This window comes from Corvus hawaiiensis, chromosome 5 (genome assembly GCF_020740725.1).
Source record: "Corvus hawaiiensis isolate bCorHaw1 chromosome 5, bCorHaw1.pri.cur, whole genome shotgun sequence".
Taxonomy (NCBI): domain Eukaryota; kingdom Metazoa; phylum Chordata; class Aves; order Passeriformes; family Corvidae; genus Corvus; species Corvus hawaiiensis.
This window is the reverse complement of record NC_063217.1, coordinates 18,835,970-18,859,041: the sequence shown is the minus strand read 5'-3', so window position 1 is coordinate 18,859,041 and position 23,072 is coordinate 18,835,970. Positions and strand designations below refer to the sequence as shown.

The following is a 23,072-nucleotide window of genomic DNA, read 5'->3' as shown; positions in this document are numbered from 1 at the left end:
TTTTGTGCCACAGTATGTCAGTATTTCTGTTGTTCTGATTGAAATATGAGAAGCCCATTTCGTCTCTCATTAAACTGCTGTCTGATTGACATGGCAGTAGTTTAATATTTTAATATTTAAAGTGCAGATGTTTAAGCAGCACAATGATGATATAATATGATGCATACAATGTTGATCCCTTGCAAACTTGTTAAAATTATTTAGGAAAAATGAAAATGCATGCAGATGTGTTAGGAGAATGCTTTCTTCCAACATAGCCCAAAATATTTCTCAGACAGAACTGTAGTAGCGTGTCCTATAAAGTAAAGGGTGTATGGCCAGGTAGAAATTGCCCTGCTGGGCAATGTTCAGGTACTGTTTAGGATCAACGCAAACAATAGCGTAAGTGACACTGTAGGTCAAATCACACTGCACTGTTGTAATTTTGTAGTGATTTTTTGTGAAATATGATTTGACAGCATAATCCCATGGAGAATTTGTAGTAAAATTTGATCAGAAGGCTGGAGCACCTCTCTTAGGAGGACAGGCTGAGAAAGTTGGTGGTGTTCAGCTTGGAGAAAAGAAGGAGGAGACCTTATTGTGGCCTTAAAATACCTCCAGATGTTTTAGAAGAAAGAGTGGGGCTTTTTACCAGGGCCTATGGTAAAAAATTTTACCAGTGACAGGGCAAGGGCCAGTGATTTTACTCTAGCAGAGTGTAGATTGAGATTTGACATAAGGAAGAAATTTGTCACTGTGAAGGTGGTGAGGCACTGCAGCAGATTGTCCAGAGAAGTTGTGGGTGCCCAATCCCTGGAGTGTTCCAGGTCAAGTGGGATGGGGCTTTGAGCAGCCTGGTCTAGTGGAAGGTGTTCTTGCCCATGGCAGGAGGGTTGGAACTAGATGATCTTTAAGGTCTGGTTGAACCCAAACCATTCTGTGGTTTAATGAATTTGATCAGATTTCAATTTTTCCCTCCCCCTGGAATACACTGAGCTTTGGTCCTTCTGCCAAAGAGCAGCTGGATCAGCTCTTGCTGAAACTGGTTCCCTTAGGAAGAGAGGTGTGCTGTTGTCATGCTGTAAGGCTGAAGCAAAAATAGGTTATGTTTGCAGAGCTGGTAACTAACCTCAGACTAATTTTAAGCACTGATATTTGGGGTACCCTATCCTATATAGCAGGGGGCTATAAAATTACTTGGAATAATTTGAGGATTTTCTTCCAGTTCCAACTTTTTTTTTTTAATTGCTGTTTATATGATGGGGAGTAGAGAAGTTTTTAAAACTTTGTTAGCAACTGAAATAGTAATAGTGAAGATAAAAATGTCAGATGATTAAAATTTGGATTTATTATACGCAGTGGGACTTGGGAGTCTGTCTTGGGTTTGCTAAGTGAGAGGGAGTGTGAGATGAGTCTGGACTTTCCTGCCCTACCAAAGCATTTTCAGTAGGAAGGAAGGAAAGAGCTTCACTCTGCATAAAATGTTGAACTGGATTGTATTTTTGACTGCAGTTAGAAGGGATTTTATTTAAAGCAGGAATTCTGAACTTCTTAAGCAACTGGATTTCAAACTAGTATTGCTGAACATGCAAGTGTTAGTTTTGCAAATTCCTGCTCTAGGATGACTCGGGCTGGATATGTGGGGTTTCCTGATTACTTGCTTATCCTCTATTTGGGGAGCAGAGGGGGCTGCTTTGTGCAATGCTGAAAACTGGCTGCTCCCCAGGTAAGAATTTCTCTAGTATTTGTGTGCAGCCTTCAGCTGAACAGTGTAGAACCACCTTCTGCATGACTTTCCCTAGGTCTGGCAAGGGCCACAGAAAATTCTCTGCATGAAATGCCTCAGGGACCCCAGAACCAGCTGGCATCAGCTGCTGTAGCTTGGGTCCTTGGGGATTGGGGAAGCAGATGGCTATGGCTGTGAGTGGAACTTGACACAGGAGAGACGTTGGCTTGTTTTTGGTGCTTTTCTTTTTCCTTGAATTGTCATACCCACAAGCTCAGCTTGGGCTGTGACAGCTGACCTGGGATCTTTCACTCTGCTCTGCCTTTGCTACCAGGAATGCAAATACTACTGGCCAAACTCATGTCGTCTGACAGCTGTGCAACCCTGCCACCTTCCAATTAGGCTGGTGACACCTGGGCTTAATTGGAAGGCTGGTGGTGTTCCAGCTGTCACCGGGGACAGAGCAGGCCTGGTGCCCCCACCCCTCCTGTGAGCAACAGGAAACAGCTTTCCTGCTGGGATGCTGATGGAATCTGGGGGATAGTACTTCAGGAAGACATGGAAGCCTTGACACCTGGAGAACCTATTGCATTTGATACTTGCATGACACTTGTGTATTCCTGAAAAACACTCCCCTTTACTGAAGAACTGACAAACACAGCACTCGAAATACTTGGGTTTAGGACTACAGCATTTTCTTATAGGGGACTGTGTGTGCTGCATATGGAGTCATTCCTTCGCAAAAGGAATTCTCCTTCGAGTAGTGGAGAATGGCCCCGGGGTCGGAGTGGCTTTGTGCAGGTGTGCTGCCCAGTACTCATCTCAACTGAGGGCATTCAGGCATTCAGGGCAGAAACACAGACTCACTTAAATCACTGTGGATACCTTAGAGTTACTGCAAATCTCACTTTTGATGTAATTTTAGAGCCATATAGCAATGGGAGGGTAGCCAGGTGTCTAAGGAGTCACTCTCTATCCCTGAAGGAGTAATGACAGGGACAGTAGGGCTTCTTGAAGAAAGATGTTTCCTGACTCCTAAAGGGAAGCTGTATCAGGAGCTGCCTCCTTAGCTACTGCTGTCTCTGGTACAGCAGATGTGTGCAGAGGAACTTGGGTTTGAGAGTAGCTCTGGGTTTTTTTAAGTTCAGTGTTAACAGGTAAAACCTTGTTCCCATTTTTCTGATGGGAGAAATGTCAAGGTTGCCCAGAGAAATAAAGAGACCAAGAAGGAGGCGTAGGAATTAGACTGCTTTATCTATGAGCATGGGGAGGTTGCTGCCTCCCTCTTAAACACGTTAAAAATACTCGCAGCTCTGCCCATCATCAGAGCTCTGGCTGCTTGTCCTTACTTATGCAGAATGCAGTAAATAAGGGGAAAAGTTGGAAATCAGGAGTTTGCTGGTGTCAAATAGAAATTCAGTTTCTTCTGTTTTGTTCTGTGAAAAGCCACAACTGACTACAAGACACTGGGGCTCTTTCTGCTAGTCTGTGGAGTGACGGTTCCCAGGTAAAGTACAGAGCTGCCCTGAGCAGCTGCAGCATTTGCTGTTCTGCTGTGTTCTCTGCCTCAGTGATGCCACTTCAGAGTGTTTAGACTGCTAGCCAGGGAGTTCGTGTGTTTTGGAGTAGAGAGGAACTGCTCCTTAGGATTAACTGGTTATCTGCTTTGGAACAATCTAAAAGGAAAAATGATGTGTTGTTTACTTAGAGTGATCTTTTTATCACAGACATTCTGATGTTTTTTGAAAATATTTGGTTTGTATATAATAAACTATTAATAGTGTGGGACTTTTGAAAATATGGATTAGATGACAGGAAAACAGTACTAAGTCAAAGGAGTATATTTTTTGAAAAGAGGAAGTCTTCTGTCTTAATTGTGCTGCTGTGTAATACCTCAGAGCAGTAAAGGGTTAGTATTAGCGTGAGGTAGTAACTGTATTTAGGTTTGTTAGACACAGAGGTAGTTACTAATGGCTAAGGAGATGTGATTAGGTGCATATCTTCATTATGGAGATACAAAGAAGCAACCAGTTAATACTGTGTTTAGATTTGTAGGGATTTCATAGCACTTAGAATTTTTGTCAGGGAATAGAATAAATGGTGACTCCATGCTTTGCCACATTCTGATGTCATAAAAGCCCCTGAACTCTTACTTTTGGGAGATCTGTAGGTACTGCAGTGCTAAAGACAGATGCTGACGGTCCTTTGGGGTTTACAGGAACGTCTTCGTTCTTTGGACCTGTGCCCATTCATGGAAGTTAGAGAGTAGCTGGTGTGGGCCAGCCTGGGTTGGTACGTTCTGTATCACCACCTCCCATTTTGGCATCGGGGCTTGTGACATAGCTTTGGTTTGTGATGTGTAACTTTCAACCTGCACTGCTACACAGTGCATACTGGAAACTGCTCATTATTTGCCATAAGAAATGCAGCTTAAAGTGAAATTAGCTTTCACTGTGTCATTTGAAAAGATACTGCAGCAAAAGTTAAAGGGCAAAGAGTTTTCCTTCCATCCAGTCCAGCTACAATTATTAATTTGTAATCAGATTGCTCTAGTTCATTTCTGGTAACATATAGCAATAAAAAGCCATACCCCACACCATGACAGTAGAAAGCAGAGAGTTATATTCTAAAGTACGCAAATTTATTCACTTACTGTAGTTTTTGAGTAGACATTTATCTTGGTTTTAGAACAGCTGAGAGTTTTAATAATAAACATATTTTACTATTAGAAGTATAATCGTACTCTGGTAGTTTGTTGACCTTTCAAAATTATTTAACTTACTCTGGTAGTTTATTGACTAAAATTATTTGACTTCATGACTATGTATGTGACATGAGATTTATGTGAAGCAGAGGGGAAAAATGATCTACTTGGTCAACCTAGTTCATTTTTCTACTAGTACCTCTGGTGGCTTTGTTTTGGGGTGTGTATGCTTCCTGGAACTGTTCCTAGAACTGGGCATTGGTTCCCAGTAATACAAATGCCTCATATTACTAAGCTTGAAACAAGCAGCTTTAAAACCAGAATGAAACCATTATGAGAGCATTTGCCCCTCTCTTCACGTTTCCTTTCACAAATGATAAGCTTGGGCTGCCTCTTAATTGGCACTGATGCATTTGAGATAAGTGGTTGGCATCAAGGAGATCCAAGCTTCCATTATCAAGGGATTAAACTAAATATGGTAACAGCAGTAAAATAACATTCCTGTAGCAGCAGTAACAAGACTAGTTTTGCTGATTGTAGGTGTTCTGACCTTACAGCTTCAACTCAAATATAGTGGTTTCTCAGGAACACAATGTATGTTGGACAGATGATAAAATAATTTTCATTTGTGTACATCTCAGCTCTGAGTGGCTCTTCCAGCTGTGAAAGCTATGCAGTAGTTTTGTTGTATAGAAAAATAAAACATAGCACAAATTAATGTTGATAATAAATATTTCTTGTGGCTTTAAATGTGTTATTTTGGGTTGGTCTTATTCCTTTAGCTAAAGTAGGCCTCTTGCCTTCCATTTGAATTAAGTGTTTATTTTGTGAGCCTATTCCATTAATGTTCCCAGCCTCATTGCTTCCAGCAGCATAAACAATAAACACTTAGAGCATCGGCTCTTACTGGGCTCCATTGAGTGGAGGGCTACTGGCGGACGTATTTCCTGAATGCTTTGTCTATTTAAATATTCAGCTGTGTAGTTAAACCACTTTTTCTTATATTAATAAAGTTTTAACCTCAAAAATATCAACCTTTTCAGCTTTATGAAGATGCTAGTGTTTGCTATCAAAATTTGTGTATGACTTTAAAGACTTACAGACTAAATTTGACCTTTAAACCTTAGAATGGTATCTTTGAGGTTGTTTCATTTTGCATGTTGAATAACAAGTAACTGATAAGCCTTTACTGGGACAGGGATAGTGTCGTTCTTTTAAAGACATTATTGCCCTGTGAACCCTTCCTGAAAGGCTTACAATTTGTACAGAAAGGCTTATAATTTGTACAGCAGCAGCAGCAGGTTTGAAGCAGTGAGTCACGACATGTTTCTCTAAGCAGCTGTCCAAGAGAGCATTGACAGCTTTGTTCCAATGCGTTACTGGTTATACAATATAATGGAGGTAAACTCAAATTACTGCTACTTCTACATACTTTAAACAAATAATTTGATTAAGAGCAGAAATCAAATATAAGAATTGGCAAGAATTTAAAATTCCAGTCTTGATGTTCACAATATATACCCTGTTTGTTGAAAACTGACATTTAATATTCTGTAAATTTATGGGCAATGAACAGTTTCTCCTTATAAGCAAACAAGTATTAAAGTGTTTCTGCTCTAAAGCTCCTTGCTGGACTTGCTGCTATGTAAATCCAAACACTATTTAAATGTCTGTTCTCTGCATTCTCAAGCATTGTCATATACAAGGTTGAACAGTAATGTGGTGGTTCTGACTCCTCTGCAGCCTACGGAAATCCTGCTTGTTTCTGGAGAATTATGGAAGGAAAAGTGAATAGGAAAATACCACTTTGAGATCTCATTCATTACATTTTTTCTTCACAAAATAATTGCCTGTAATGGATATTATTTTTCAAGTAAAGCTTAAGGATCCAAATGTTTGTAGTCTACTGGCTTGATATGAGACTAATGTTTAGATCTCTCATTAGGTACAGGGAGGTCTCAGAAATTAATTTGCTTTTATTTTTAGCAAACTAATTTGATCATAAAAACAACTCTATAAATGCTGTGTTTTCTAGGAGTAGAATTTCCTAAATGAGGAACAAAGCAGCAAATCTTTGTTCTTACTACTTAAAAAACATTGAAAAAACCTGCTTTGAGAAAAACAATTTATTCTTTCCCCTGATTTTGGTCAATATGTAAAAAAAAACGACATGGGCTTACAAGCTGCAAAACCATTTCTGGTACAAATGGCTGCCTAGGTTTTCTCCTAGCAAGGTTTGTTTTTCTTAATTGGCTCAAATATGATATCACTGAAGAAATCCAAAGTTAGTGTTCTGTCAAAACCCTTTGAAATATCTATCAATTATTTCTGAAGCTTTGCTGCCTCTTTGTGGTATTTCTTGTGTAAAAATGGAATTCTGTATTGATCAAAGCTTTTCTTGGGATTGTGCAAACAACAGTTAAATGCAATTTCCCCAAGTTCTACCCTGTGTGGCTGGGAGTCTGTCTTCCTCCCTCCTCCATGTTCCTTCCCATGTGATAAAGCGTATAGTACCAAAGGAGTAGCCAAATATTGTTTGAATCTGTAATACAGTTTGTGATGGGAAGGTGCTACTGCTTTATCAATGAGCTTTGAAGAATGTGCTGAATGATGCAACCTCCTGCTTTTTTCATTATCTGAGCACTGATGAGATCTCCTCACACCTTTCAGTACATCAGTCCTTAGACAACATCTTTACCGTGACTGATAAAATAATGCTGAGTTCACTCCTTTTTTATCACTCAGTAGTTTGCTAACGAGCTGAATGTACCCAGAAGAGTAGCTGGGGGGGTTCTCAGATGTAAAGATACTTACACTAGAGGCAGGGACTCATGACAAACCAACCGTCTTGATTCTTGCTAATTTGGGTTATTCTAGGGTTCCCCCCCACCTCTGATTAGTTACTTCATAACTATAATCACAGAAACATAATCACAGGAATGTTATTTTGGGGAAATTATAATCTGATAGAGCTTTAGCAATTTATTTACATTGTTAATTGGTGGTGAGGCTATAAAAGTTATGAACTACCTCATAAGTTCATGCCTGCTGACATTTGAATGGCATGTATTCACTGGCTGTTATTTATAATTTTGGGGGTATTGAACTGATGGAGATTACTCATGTTGAAAAGCTGCTGGAAGGCCTGAACTAGGAATTAAATTATCATAGTGGCTTCATTTTGTTAACAGTCTCATTGAAAATATCTTGCTTGCAGGACAATCAAACTCATCAGTGTTCTGCTCTTCCACTTCAGTAGACAAAGTTTTAATCAGTGGCACACTTGATCTTGCAGAATTCAAGGAAAATAATTTCCTGCATTTTTGAGATGAGCAAAATTCATGTAATCTAGCTTTAAAATTCCTGTCACTTTTTTTTTCCTTTTTGAATAATCAGCTTTACTTCATTCACTTGCCTTTTTCATGTAACTTCAATTATCGGGATGACCCAATACTTAGATGGAATTAGCTCATGGATGAAGAGCAAGCAACTGAATCTGAACTCAGGCAAAGCAAATAATAGAGTGATGGTGAGATCAAAACATATGAAAAAAGTACCGTTTTCTCAGTGGTTGTATATTTTCGATTGGTCTTTGCATTTAGATGGCTTTAGAGAACCTCGTCACTCATTTCTGATGGTTTTACATAGCAGCACTGAAAAATAGTTTTCTACTGTCCTTTTTTTTCTTGGAGCTGCTATCCTATCTTAGCAGTCATCTAGCTTCAATTATTTTTTTAGCTTTTGGATGAAGCACAACAGCATATGCAATCTTCACCATCTAGCAAACTTAGAAAAATGAGTTGCATTCCAGGCCTTGATTTTCTTCTTCAAAACTTACAGCCTGAACTCAGCTCTGGGATGGAGACCAGGAGTGCCAAAGCCAGTGTCAGTTACTTCTTTGGTGTAACTGAACTTTCTGAAATAAGGGTATAACCTGTTTGTGTAGTAACCACAAGAGGTTTTTTTTAATGGTGGTGTGTAGCTGAAGTTTGGGAGTGGTGTCCTAGGATACTTTAGAAAAGCTGTATTTTGAATAAACTTGATTTGTTATGGTAATATTGGAAAATGTGCACCTGGAGCTCTTGTGGTTGAGGCTGCTGAATCCAATGTGTGGAAGCTGTTCCAGGAACTCCAGGTCTCTCAGGTAGCTTGGAACTGGGCTGTGTAGCCCTGGTAAGGTGAAAAAAGCCATTTGGATTTTATCTAGAATATAGCGAGAAGCCAGTGTAAAAAAAGAACACTGAAAAGATGTTTTAAAGCTGACCATTGTTGCTGTGTTCTCATCAAACTTGTAGTTTGATTCTCAATTATGTCTAATCTTACATTTTTGTATTACAGACATGAGTTATCTTGAAAGTTAAATAGACACCTAAAAAGTCTGAAATCTCCAATTCTTTCTGCTTTAAGTAGGCTTTTACTCCTCTGGGGCTAATCGCTTTTACAAACATTGTCTCAAAATGTTGCTTGACTTTTCCAAGAGTCTGGTACTTATACTGTTGATCTCCTCAAATATTAAAAAGATGTAATACCAAGCTCCAGAGGTGTTCATAAAGCCAAATAAAATGATTTGGTGGAAAGTGCTAAGGAAGCTTTAAGGTATTAGCCTAATAGAAAACCTATCAGTGGACTTTTAAAGCCTTTCCTCTTCAATTTTTATGGACTGTCTTAATTGACTTTTTATGCACTTATGAATAGGCTAAGAAGAAATAGTATTTTCTTTTTTCCCTTTTTTTTACCTGTGAATAAGATAGAGGGACAGCCTTTATCTTTATTTTAGAATATCTTATATTACAGACTTCCCCTCTGAGAACGGATTTTTCAGCTAATGAAGTCAGGTAAAGTTACACATCTGCTAATGCAAGTGATAAAAGAATAAAAGATAGTGAATAAAAGAATAGTAGTCAAAAACATTTTGAGGTGTTTATGATCACAAGCTTTAAAAATAGTGGGAAACACAGCACTCAGATGCTACAGTGATTACTGGAGGGACACTAAGCTGCCTAAACAAAATGTAGAGCCGTCTCCACAGCTATCAGTTTGTGTTGTAGAATCTTAATTTAGTGGCTACAGCTGAGTTGAACCCTGATTCCTTGGGATTGTTCTGATAATCTGTCTTCTTACCTGCAGCGTATAAGTTGCACAGGAATGGCTTTTCTATCTCAAATTCTCCATATGCTTCTCAAACCAAAGACCTCTAGAAGCCTTCCTTGCTCTTCAAGAAATTGATGAGATCACTCTGCATAAAGAAAAGATGCTCTGGCTTTTGCCTGTAACAATGAGGTACTAGTTTCCTCTTTGAGAGGTCTCTGACAAAACCTGGCACCTGGTGATACCAGATCTATTTATTGTCTCAAACAATAGTCCTTGGCCTCACTATTGTCTTGGTGCATGTCATGGTCTAATCCCAGCCAGCAATGAAAGCCCACACAGCCACTTGCTCCCTCCCCACCTCCAATGGGAGGGGGGAGAGAATCATAAAAGTGAGAAAACTCATGTGCTGAGATAAAGACAGTTTAACAGATAAAGCAAAAGCTATATGTACAGGCAAAGAAAACCAAGGAATTAATTCACCCCTTCCCATGGGCAGGCAGGTGTCCAGCCATCCCTAGGAGAGCAGGGCTCCATCACATGAAGGGTGATTTGGGAAGACAAACAGCATCACTCAAAACGTCTCCCCTTCTTTTTTCCTCCCCCCACTGTACACGCTGAGCATGATGCCACAGGGTATGGAATATCCCCTGGGTCAGCTGGGGTCAGCTGTGCTGGCTGTGTCCCCTCCCAACTCCCCTGTGCACCCCCAACCTCCTCACTGGTGGGGTGGGGTGAAGAGCAGAAGAGAAACCTTGATGCTGTGTTAGCCCTGCTCAGCAATAACAAAAACATCCCTGTGTTATCAACAGTTTTCAGCACAAGTCCAAAATACAGCCCCACACCAACTAGTGCAAAGAAAATTAACTGTGTCCCAGCCAAACCCAATACAGTGCACCAGCCTCATGCTGTTAAAAGGCAAGACCAGCCTCATTTGAAAGCTCCATCCTGATTCACTTTTTTACCTGGAAAACCTGTCTGGTTTGGGAATAAATTCCCTCCCTCTCCTACTCCTTCAAGAAAAGAGTTTCTACTTTATTAGATTTTGAAAATCTTTAAGATGAAAACATGGAAGCAAAGAGCAAAGCAAATTACATTCCAGACTGTATTTAATAAGACGCTTTTCTAGCTGCGTTGCTAGTCTTTATCTAGTACCCTGGAACATTCTAACTGCACAGTATTATGCATCTCTGAAGAAGTTTGAGTGATTTTTCTCTGTTCCATCTGCACCTTTTTTTTCCAGCACAGATGGAGTAATAATGGTTATCCTGAGATTACTTTTGTTATTCAAACATTTAATGGCTTTTGCTGTTTCCTCTACCCTTCACCAATCCATTTTCCCAAGATCTTTACAAGAGTTTATTTACCTCCACTTTACTTCTTCCTGTCTACAGAACTGAATACACTTTTAGCATCTTTTCTATGGAGCTGTTAGTGCACTGGGATGGGGTATTAGAGAGGAGCTATTTGTGGATTTTATTATGTTTGGTTTCACACTTCTAGTAATAGAAGTAGCATATAGTTTTTTACTTCACCACCACCATCACGGTAACAATGGTGTTAGTGAGCTAACTCATGAAATAGACAAAGAGATTATTAGCCATCCCAGCAATGGCTGGTTGACTGAAAACGCTACAAATGGTCTGGAGGAGCAACACATAAGGCTGTAAGTTTTCAGATCTTGTTTTGCTGCCAGCAGAAGTGCGCTCTTCGGAGGCCTTGAATAGGTTCGGAGTTGTTAACAGCTATCAGCAAAGACTACAACGGAATCTGCACTGGTAACTGATCACTGCGCAGTTAAGCTTAACCTCCTACCAGTGATGGTCCCCCAGAGGAACTCTCTGAAATTCAAATGAAGAGATTTTGAGCTAGACCAAATGGTTAACAGCAGGGTGAGGAACAATGTTTGAAGGAAAAAGATAAGACAAAAACCCCTAACAGTTAACAACCCATAATCTGTTTTAAGACTTTTAAAGAACATGGCATGGGAGATGCAGATAGTGTATCTGTCACTAGAGGAGAGGGAAGTAGGGTAAAATGCCACCTACAAAAGTGTGTAAATACATCAGATACTGGGGGGGGAAGTGCAAAATTTGCCTGAATAGAATAAATAGCTCAGAGGTCAGGCTATGCTGGAGTATAGAGTCAGAATAGAATGCACTAAGAAGATGAAACATGCAATGTGAAATTGCTTAAAATTTTAGAAATGAGATGCTTTGAACACTGACCCCTCAGAGAAAGGGAAATTCAAGAATGATGGTGAAGTGGCAAGGAATTTTATGCTTTAATTGTTGCTGTCTGAAAAGCTGAAATAAATTCTTAAGCCACATGAGTTTTGTGGGTGACTGATGAGCAGCCTAAACAGGATGAAGTCTGAAAGAAAATACTGGAGCAATCTGAGAAACAGATCATTGTGAACATAGTGAACACCTTGTTTCTGATCTGCTTTCCATATTTTGTTGCTGGGAATCTTCATGCTGTATTTTTACCTGGTTCAGGGCAGGCTGAAAGGCTCTTTGATCTCATTTGGGACAGAGCTGCCTGTCACAAATGTTCCTCTGGATTATGAATCCTTGGCTAGCCTTCTTTTGGACAAAGTCAACTCACATTAAAAAGCTGAGCTTCTACTATGCTCGAGTGTGTTTCACAGGATTCCATACTCAAGCCACAGTTGTTTTCTCAACAAGCAGAATGGCCAAAGGATTCCATGGGTATTACTAAATGGTGTTTTCTTCCTTGGAGTGTCAGGTGAGGGGGAGTGAAGACTTTCAGCAGGCTTCTGATCAGAGTTCTGCCACAAAACTGTGTCTAGTCTTTTCCAGTGATGGCTGTGGGCTGTTATGACTACTGGATGGTGCTCAACAAAGTACCCTCCCTCCCAGCTATGCTGTGGAAAAAACCACAGTTTTTCTTAAAAGTTAAAAACATGTATTTTTATATGAAACAAAACAGTTATTCCGGAAAAATAAACCCATCTACATTTTATTTGCTTTACATTTACAATCAGCTGAGTTTTGTGGTATCAGTGTTAGCTGATGAGGACAATGTTCCCCTTGTCAGAGGTTCGCGCTCGAGGTACTGGGTCTGCAAGCAGGATAAGGCATACTCAAGGACCGGGGTCAACGTAATCCAATCTATTTCCGCTAGTTTCCTGGAAAATAATTTTAAATCATTGTATTTTGCACGACCTCGCCGCGTCCGATTGAGCAATTTGGCGGCGGCTTAGGGGCCGTCAGTGCTACCCTTCCTCAGGGCGGGAGGGTCCCCGGTGCGCCGGGGCGCCTGTGCGGGGCTGCGGCGGGAGCGGGCGGGCGGGGTCCCGGGGCCGCTCCTGTGATCACCGATACGCTAAGAAAAGAAAAAAAATCCGCTTTTCTCCCTCTCCTTGCAGACGGGTGCTGAGGCAAACACCCCCCCAAAGGAGAAAGCAGGGGAAATCGCACCTGTCAGGACGGCTCTGAGGAGAAGTTTCCCGTCGGTTTTCCCACCCCTTCCTCTCGGGTGCCCGCGGCCGGGCTGCGGCGCCGGGGCCCAGCCTGCGCCGGCACGGCTGTGAACCGAGCGACAACTTTGGCGCCGCGGGGCTGCGCGGCACAGCACGGCACGGCACGGCGGGGCTGGGCGCGGGGCGGGGCGCGGAGGCCGGGCCGCGGCCGGGAGGGCGGGCCCGCCCGCGGCGGCGCTGCCCCGGCGCGGCGGGGGAGGACGCGCGTCGCCACTTGCCCGCTCCTTCCCCGCCGCGGTGCGGCCGCAGGTCCCGCAGGCGCCCCCTCGTTCCCGTGCGCACGGGCTGCGCTGCCGAGCGGGGACAGGCGGGCGGGTGGGGATGGCGAGGGCGCCCGGCGCTGGTGATCCAGTGCCGGGGTCTGTAGCGCGGCCCGTCCCCGGCGGCGGCGGAGTGAGCGCGCGCACGTGACCGGCCCCGGCCCCTCGGTGCCGCCGCGAACGGCCGCGCTCACACACTCACAGACACACGCGGTACCCGCGCCTCCATCCACCCATCCATCCATCCATCTATCTAGCCAGCCAGCTAGCCAGCCCCGCTCCCCCGCACGCACCGCGCCGGCCCCACTCCGCGGGGGCAGCGCCGGCGGCGGCAGCGACCGCGCAAGAAGCAAGAGTTTGCGAGGACTGCTCGTGCCTTCCCGAAGAGGTTTTGCGCCCAGAGGATGGCTGGCTGCGGGCTGTCGGAAGACGCTTGCTTCTCATCCTTCTTTTACAACTACACCTCCTCCTGGGAGACCTCCTACAACCAGGTAAGAGGTGGCCGCCGCTGCGCCCGCCCGGCTCCTCGGGGGAAAACGAAGGTAGTGCCAGTGTGTGCAGGAAGGGTCTGGAAGTGCTTCTGTTCAGCGCGTGTGTGTGTTGCGGATGGGGGGATTAAATCAGCCGAAGAAAGAAATGAGAGAGCCTCTTTCCCGTGTGCCTTTCAGCCCCCTTCCCTCCGCCGCCGCTCCTCCTGTGAGGAGGGCTCAGGGGCGTGAGCCGTAGCCCGCGGAGGGCTGTGTGTTGCCTGGGAGCAACTCGGGGCTCAGCCGGGCAACTCGGTCGGAGTGCCCCGAGGCTGCCCTCGGCGGCACTGAGGGACCGCGCTGAGGCAACCGGGCGAGTTTGCCGGGTGGGGGGAGCAGGATGCGAGTGACAGGCTGCGTGCGAGAGGGACCCCCCCGCACCCGCTTCCTCCTCCCCCAGAAATGGCTGCATATGCATTCAGATCCATAATTTCGAATCCTGCCTAGGTGAAAATAGTTCGGCTCACCCGTCTCTCCCTCTGATTCACCCCCGATCCCCCCTCCATGCACTTAACTTTGATGACTGTGCAATGCGGAGCGCGCAGCCGGGTAACGCCGACCGGGTCTGTCCCTCCCGCCCGCGCCGGGGCTCGGGCAGCGGGGGGCGGCTGGCGAGGCGGTGGGGGAGAGCGGGGGGAAACCAGAAATCGCGCCTCAGAGGTAGAGAGCTATTCTGGGAGCCTCCGAAGCGCCTTTAATTAAATAACTGTTGTAGTCTGCTGCCCCCGCTGCTTGTCTGGTGAAAGTCTACAGGCAACTGTCATTTATAAACTACACCGGTGTGTGTGCGTGCGTGCGTGGGGAAGGGGTTTTCTGGCGCTGGCGTGACAGAAAAAGTTGGGCAGCGGATGGAAGCGGCCGCAGAGCGGACGAGAAGCGCCCCGGGCTGTGCGGGCGGCGGTGCCCGCGGGGGGGCGGGAGAGCCGGGGGGATGAGGGGGGTCACCTCCCCGCTTCCTCCCTGCGGGGGACGGAGCCCGCTCAGCTCAGGGGGTAACGTGCACCCCTACAGCCCCAGTTTCCAGGAGACTGAGCCCCCAAGCTAGCAGTCTAAGGCTAAGACTAACAGTCCGAGGTTACACCTCACGGCGAGGCGGCGGGAAGCCGCGCGCACCTCCGTGCTCCAGGAGTTGCAAACGCCGAGCGGCGAGGAGCGGGGCCGCCCTTCGGCAGCGGCCGGCCGGGGAGCCCGGGCACGATGGGGCTCCGGAGCCCTGACAGCCTGCTCGTCCGAAGCAGCCGAATAAATAAATACCAATCTCTGTGTCCCGGGTGCGAGCGGACCCCCAACGGGCCCATCGCGGCAGGCGCCCGCCCCGTGCCGGGTACAGAAGCCTGCCGGGTGTGCCGCCCCGGCTGGGGAGAGCCTTCCCGGCGGGGAACAAGTGAGGCTGGTGTGCGCCGAGGAGAGGGGGCTCGTGTGGGGACCAGGCACACATCAAGCGTAAAGCCAGCGCCGAAACGCCTTCTCCCGGGCGCGCCGGAGCCCCTCTGGCTCGGCGAAGCCATCCGGAGCCCCTCTGGTAGCCGCGTGGCCGGCGGGGCGGGGGGCGGCGGGTGCGCGGGGACAGCGGCACTTGGCCGGTCCGTGACGGGGCCCGGAGGGCGCGGCTGGAGCCGGCGCTCGGAAGCGCGGCGGGGCTGCTTGGCTTCCGAGCCCCGGCACTCGGCGTGCCCGGGGCCGGCTCGGCGGGAGTTGGCGCCGAGCTCGCCGCTCGCAGGGGCTCGTGGTGGCCGGTGCGCCCGAGCCCGCGCGGGTGTGTGTTCCTCTGCACGTACCGAGGGCTCACACCGGTGCCAGTGTGCTCGCATGAACACAGAACGTGCATTATCCTCTTGCTAAATACGAGCCCATGTAAGTTACTGGGATTTAAGAAGGGCTCATGCCTGGTATAAAAGGCAGGCAGTCACAGGAAAGACTTCTTTGAAACCATCAGAGGGGGAAAATGCTTAGGAACGCAGACAATAAAATCAGGTTTAAACCAGCTCCTTTATCTAAAGTTAGTTTCATTCTGTAGCGAAACAGTTCGGTGAAAGAATGTCATTGTGAAGTGATAGGTTCCCTTACATTCATTCCCTTTCAGAAGAGCAAACCGTATCACAATGGAAGCAGGAAGAATTGCTGGCAAATCCGGAGTTGATCTATTCTAAATATCAGTGTTGAACTGTATCTAAGGGAAAACGCGGGAGATAATTCAGGATGCAGAAGGTCTATTTATAGCAGGACTATATAAACTGTAGGATATATACACAAAGTTGAATTAAATATGCATGATTAGGAAAGGTGTTTCGAAGGAGAAGGTGTAATCATTACATAGCATTACAACGGATGAACGGATGAGCTTGCAAGAGCTTCCAGGGTGAAGATGAGAAGAATTTTTAAGACACATACTCTTTCTGGTGCTCAAGGCTCCTTTCTATTTTCATCTTTTGCGTATTACGTTACCATTTATATCAGTCAAATTCATCAGCTGAGGATTAGCGGTAGATGTTAGTCTGAATATGAAATTAAAATGAATATGGGATTTTGCTGCAAATAGATTTTTCTTACAAGTTTTAACACTTAAAAAGGCAGACTTGGCTCAGACTTGACTGTCAGCCATATTAGTGTTTGTTTTTACCTGAATAGTGTTTAAAAAAATAAAAGCTTGCAAACCCTTTCTTCTTGCTAAATTTAGCAACATAGCCGAAATAGAATTTGTTTTATTTAAAACAAAACAACAAACAGAAAAACTTTAAAACAAAGTGCTGAGATGAGAAGATGGGTTGACTACTGGAAAAACAGTTTTTTATTGCAAATCAATATGATGCACTCTCAACATCTTACACGAGGTAAAAGGATCCCTTGTATAATATCAGTAGCGGCTCAGCCATAGCTTACTGAAAGAATCTTTTCCTGGCATTTCAAGGCTTTAATGAGAGTATAAGTAATCAAAATAAGACTTCACAATGGAACCAGTCAGGTTAAAGAGAACGGTGACTTCTAGAAGAATAATATATTATCTGGCAGCTGTGAAAGGAGAGATACGATGTCTGCTTTATAATTCAGGGAGTTTGAGAGATGTGTTTCAACTTTTATATTTTTGGTGCATTATTGCCATTTGTTTTTAAGCACAAGCTTATATGTGTGATTTGTTGGTAATATTCTTGGAAGGAGCTTTTCCACTGCATATTAAATTCCAAAGTGCATCAAAAAAATCTTGTATTTGAGAAGTCATGTCTAGAAACTTCATGACGTCTGTTTTGAAGCAATTTCTGAGATAGTTTTCCAAAATATAAGGCTCCATATTAGTTACAAATAAGACTTTGCATCACTAAGGATAACTTCAAAAAGATTGGGTATTCTCCTGAAGCTTACTGTCTTTTTTTATAGTTATTGTAGTACAGGGACTTAACCATTGTGCTAAATTCGAGACTAGGCAAACTTGTAGACTTAAATCCTGAGAACTTTGAACTGTGGTTGAATAAAATTACCTGTGTTGCCTTGCTAGCATGTATAAAACTGAGATGAAGGAATATCCACCAGATTTCCTGTTGATTTTTTTCTCTATTCTTCATTTTTAGACTATCACTCTACTTCTGGTTCTTTATTTTTTGCTAGAACCTTCCTGAATGTGTCTTCTGGAAATTCTCTTTACATCTGTTTCTTAATTAGTAGTCATGAGTAAAGAACAGCTATTTTTAAGTACTGCAAAGAGGTATTCAGCCTTGCAAGAGCAATAATATTTTTCGCCATAACCTGTCTATGCTGAACTGGCAGCATTATTTGTATTAATTATTTTTCATTCTCCAGCTCAGAATTGGATATGTTGTTGTGTTACTAAACTGTGTGGTTGGGAAATGCTTGAAAATAATTTGAAATGTAGTTTGTGAATGAAATTCTATGACTAACGCATAAATCTGGATACTTACTTTAATTTGACCTCAAAATCCTTGCAGTATAGAAGTAAAATGAGGAGTATGCTGCCGGATTGATGCCATTATTTCAGAGGTTTTTCCCTGCAACTCTCAGCTGTGGACTTAGCATCTGGCTCCATTTTCTTTGTCCTGTGTTTTCAAACATAGCAGTACATTATACAACATACTTGGAAAAAATGTATTCCGTGGGTGTGAGTAAGTCAGTGAAAGACAAAGCTAAGAGCCAACCTTGTGGGTTGCCTCTTTGTCTTTACATGAGCAGGGACAAAAGTGCCCTAATGTAGCTTTCTGACAGTATTTTTGGGGAGCTGAACTGACTGTAGTATATTTCTTTTATGCATTTTATTCTTTTAACTAGAGTAAGTCCATTGGCCACTTCTCAGGGGCTATGGATCAAAATAGACTTTTTGACTTACTTTTGTTTCCATGGTTTCTGGATTTTTTTTTTTTTTTATTTGAGTAGTAGAACTTGAAATCTGTGCAGGTTTGGAAATATGCTAGATTAATTTGTGTTAATGCCCTGCACGTGTATAGCATATACTGAGTGTGTCTGTGTATGAGTGTTGAATGAGAGATACCAATCTGTACAAGATTGGACAGTGCAGTTCAAGGTTTTTGAAGATCTTTTCCTTAAATGGAAAAAGACTCAGTCAATAGTTGTACATTATTTGGTGGTGAAACCCAATGGAATAATACCACAATTCAACTGCAGTTACATGTTACCAGAGTCTGTAACATCTGTGCAAATTAAAAGAAGGCTTTCAAAACTAAATTAGTTAAGAAAAGATGCAATTCTGGTTTAGTACTAACAGAAAATACTTGGTAATTTTAAAAAAGAGTGAATCCTGGATTAGAAGTTTTCCTGACTTCTTTTGTTTGTGCATAAAGCTGAAAAAATAGCAGTAAAAATGAAAGTGAAACTGAAGACACCTATTTTCTTGACATCCCAGCAAAAGATAAATGATAGGATAATAAGAAAGATGTAGTTTATTAAAAACAGGTAATGGACATTATAAAAAATACTGTTAAACATGATTCTCTTTCTTTCAGAGATAAATGCCTAAATTGCTCATTCAACACAATAACTTTGAAAAGTGTATTCTGATGGCAGGTTCATCTAACAAAAAAAGCACGGTTTAAACTGGGAATGAACCATTTTCTCATGCCCCAGAGAAGACCAACTAAATAGTTACACAGTAGAGCACAATAGCACAAGTTTAAAGCACATGCAGAAAATGGGCAAGATATTATTGTTGTATCTTATTTTAGAGGAAAACCTCATGTACAGATTGGGAGTTACAGTTATGGCCACAATGAACTAATGCAGTTCAGTGCTTTATACACAAGATGAGATTTTCAAAAATACAGTTTTGTTCACGAGAAAATGTCAGTAGTTCTAGCAATGTGTTCTGAAGGAAGAGGGCAGGGAGTTCTTAGCTGGTCAAATGTTCATGTGGTCTAAGCAGAAATGTAAAAGTGCAGGGTTTGCATTGGAATGAGAATGGGGTCATCCACCCTTTGTACTCATCATCAGGGAAGCAGAACCTTCTTCCAGAGAGACCATAGGAAATCAATGAGTACACTTTGCTAGTGTAGAGATAAATGTGTACTGCAGAAGGGTATTAAATATAAAAGGGCAGCAGTAAAATGATTTACTGCATGAGGCAGTGGAACTTTCTTTTGGTCACCTAAAAGGCAATTTTCATTTTTTGATAACATAATTATATATTTTTAATACTAATAACTAAAAAAAGCTGGCAAATAAACTATTTTACATGGATTTGAGCTATACAATGTAAGCTAGAAAAGGCTTGATGACAAATGGAAGCTTATTTACAAATATACACTTTTTAAAATATATTATCTGGACCTTATAATTTAGATCATAATGATCTGATCTGACTTACCAAAAGTTAATGGGTTTTTTAACGTTTTTTTCCTGAGGCAGTGTGGATGCTTGTGATCCAGTTTGTCTCGCTGTGACCAGAAGGTATCACTGAGGGATACCAGCACAACGGATGCACATAGGAGAGAACCTGACGTACATTTAGGTGTAGAGGCTTAATGAAATGTGGAAGAGCAGGTGCACAGTCCTAATGTGTCGGTGATTTTTTAATTTCCTATGATGTGTCTGTTTGCTGTGTGAGCAAAGCTCCTTGTACATTTAAAACGTATAGGACTGTAAAACTGCTGAAAAGGATAGAAGCCAAATATTTCTACAGTATTTTTTGTCTCAGACTGTTCCCTACAAGTGGCAGTTAAGATTCTCCTTCTGCAACATAGCTGTGTGTTACTCTCTCCTCTCTAAAGGTAAAATTAAGATGAAGAGAGATTAATAGCAGAGCGACCCTTGCTCTGGGTATAGCACTTGTGACACTGGTGCTAATTTTGAAAGGAGAAATTGGGTATTTGCGGTTCCACGTGAACTCATTGTGACCCAAAATGATGAGAGGTGTGTCTATGCTAGCACTTTCCTTGAAGGCAGGAGTGTGCTGTGTTCATCCCTATACCTCTGTGCTTTGGTTAGTGTTGTAGGCTGATCTCGTTGCAATTGAACAGAATTCCTTTTGGATAAAGCTGGACTGCGAGATGTGTTCCAGGAGTACCCCTAGTGCATTTGAGCTACGAATTGATATTCAGCTAATGAGATGAGACCAGATCTAGGATGAAGTTAAATAATCAAGCCGTACCCTGAAGTGCGTGGTGCAGAGCGTGTAGTGTAGATGTCGGCTCCTCGGCACCAGCTGTCTGACTCTTCCAGTTTTACAGTTCTGCAGTACTTGCTTGGGTAGACAGCCCCTGCATCCAGTTGAGTTTGCCTAGCAGAGAGTGCGTGGAAGCCTGTATTTGGGAAGCTGGTTGGAGACTTGTGGCTAGAACGGGTCACCTGACATGCACCTTTATGTTGCAATCATAAAGCTATTATTCTTTCCCTCAAAAAGGGGTAGTTTGTGCTGGCATGAAGAGGAAAGGTTCGTTTGATCACTTGTAATATAACACATGAGCGAGTAAGAGGCACTGGTACTTTGGCTTGCAAAAGCTCTCCACATTTTTAACCCATTTTATTATTTGCAAGAGCAATTTAGTTCCTAATGTTAACAATGAGTGATTATGATTCTGTACTTCCGTTTACAGCACAAATTAGCATTTTGTTTTCCATTACAGCTTTTGAATGAGGAATTTAATGTATAATTTGCTGCAAATAGATGTTATCATCTCTTTGGATGTGAACAACCACATAAACTTGAGCAAACGATAAAAATGGAATCAATTACTTCTCAAATGGAAGTAGTTTACAAACCTTCACAAACAAAATGGCAATAGTTGGTGGTTATTGTAACAAATAATTAGGTTTTTTTTTAAACAACATTTATTGAATTCTATTGACAATTTACTAATTGCTTATAGAATATTTAATCATCCCCCTCACAAAATACATGCCAGAAAATGTATGGATTTTTTTAACTGTAGATTGCCTCTGTCCTTGTGTGGAGCTTTTCTCATACTGTTACAGGTATATTCGCCTGTACAGATGTTCCAGAAGGGTAGCACTGAACCACAAATCATGCTGCTGCTGATTACAGAGCTTCACAGTATTCTGGAATTAGTAGATTAGGATTGAAATTGTGGAGGAAGGAAGAATTAAGAGTATGTGTTGTAGACTGTATCCAAAGCCTTCTGAACGTGATGTGAATTTTTCTGCCACTTTTGACCTCGTGATCTATGTCCTGCTTATTAGAAAGATAAAGAAGAGAAGAGACATTATTACAGTTGCTAGAATGAGTGAATGCTGTCAGTCTCTACTGTAGGGGAAGGTAATATCTTATACTTTAATGAGTTTCCTAGTTTGAATTTCACAAAGAAAGTTTTCTGCTGTCAGTTGCTGCGATCTGTTTCTGTATTATACAGAGTTATTCATACTTGGAAAAATACCAATTCACAGACAAAGTCAGTGTGAGAAACAGTTCAGAATCGCGCTCAATCTCTTCCCATTGCAGAGACTTTCTCATATCACTAAAGGATGTAATCCAAATGTCATTTTCAACCCCTTCCTTTCAAAGAGGCTGTGTCTAAATTCTGATGATTTTCTGCATACTGGCTTGCATATCTGTTTATTTCTGATCCCCTAAAGCTCTGACCTTAAAGTCACCACCTATATCATTTCCTGCCACTGTGAATTAATCAGCCTTTTTCTCACAGTCATCCCCAGTAACCCCATTGTATCCATCCATTCTGTACACAATATAAGCCCTGACTGGACATACTGTCTTGATTGCCCCTACCTACTCTCTTACCGTTATGTAGAAATACAAATTGAAGTCCATACTTTGTCTCATTTAGTACTTTAGATTTTACACCTCTTGTCCTTTTAAAGACTTTGCATAATTTAGTTTTTCCCCGCTTACTATTAATACCACCTCTTTTTGTTTATTATTGATGCTGGATTTGATGCTTGCTGGGTTGGTTCCCTGAACAAACACTTCGCTATCTTACACTTTCTCCTTTGACTTACTGAAGTCATGAGCCCATTGAGATCATGAAGGCTTTAATCTACCTGGTGTCTTGAAAGCCATTGTTGTCTAATTACTAAAAATGGGTATTTTTATTTTGCACTTGGAAAACTGTGGAACAAACTGACCAAACCCCCATTCATCACTCTGCTGCATTTCACTCTGTTCATCTGTTGCATGTTTCTTTAGGTTGGTGTCTGCTGCCATACTTGGATCAGTCTGTAGATCAGATAAACAATAGCTTTTTATTCTTCTCACAATTAAAAAAAGACTAATGATGTATTTTCTCATTTGCTTCACTCTACCAAACATTGAAGTAATTAAGGGAAAAAAAAAAGACAGAATGGGAAGAGTATGCTTGCAATTCAGGGTCCTGTATTCGGCCTTCTAGTCTTCTTTTGAGACCAGGGAGCTGATTGTTTAAGATGGAGCTTTTTCCTAATTTTATTTTTGAGGCAGCTGTTGGTTGTGATATTTTACTTTGTCTTCTCATTTTGACCAAAAGTCTGTTTATTTGTTTGGCCCTTTTTTTTTCTTTCAGAGCAAACTGACTTGGGCTAGAGCAGAACGTCAATGCTATGACACTGCATGTTTGCAGTGAACTTTTTTGAAGCTTACAATGTGTGTCTGGTGTAATGATTCCTGAAGGGCTGATTTGCACACATTTTAGGAATGTGTGCATGGCTTCATAAAACATATCTACAGTTGTCGCAGGCTCCCTGGACACAATGTCAGAGGTTTATTTGGATTGTAAAAACTCACAAACTCACTCCAACAAGATAATTTATTTCAACCATTTCTTTTCTTTTTCTGTTTCTTTCATACATTTTATTTTTTGAGCCAGCACATTGTGAA

General features: G+C 42.6%; 1 protein-coding gene and 1 long non-coding RNA gene across 2 annotated transcripts in view; one reads left to right on the top strand and one right to left on the bottom strand.

The window, feature by feature from the left end:
• Positions 1-12,452: 12,452 nt before the first annotated feature.
• Positions 12,453-13,099, bottom strand: LOC125326499. The gene is made up of 2 exons (XR_007203835.1): positions 12,941-13,099; positions 12,453-12,845 (listed from the first exon to the last, which is right to left on the bottom strand). It is a non-coding gene; the product is annotated as an uncharacterized LOC125326499 (long non-coding RNA).
• Positions 13,100-13,206: 107 nt separating this feature from the next.
• PPARGC1A (PPARG coactivator 1 alpha) overlaps positions 13,207-23,072 on the top strand; it is a 368,736-nt gene continuing 358,870 nt past the window's right edge. Inside the window, exon 1 of the mRNA XM_048304122.1 lies at positions 13,207-13,753. Coding sequence (XP_048160079.1) covers positions 13,667-13,753 — 87 coding nt within the window. The 5' untranslated portion in view covers positions 13,207-13,666. The remainder of the gene's footprint in view (positions 13,754-23,072) is intronic.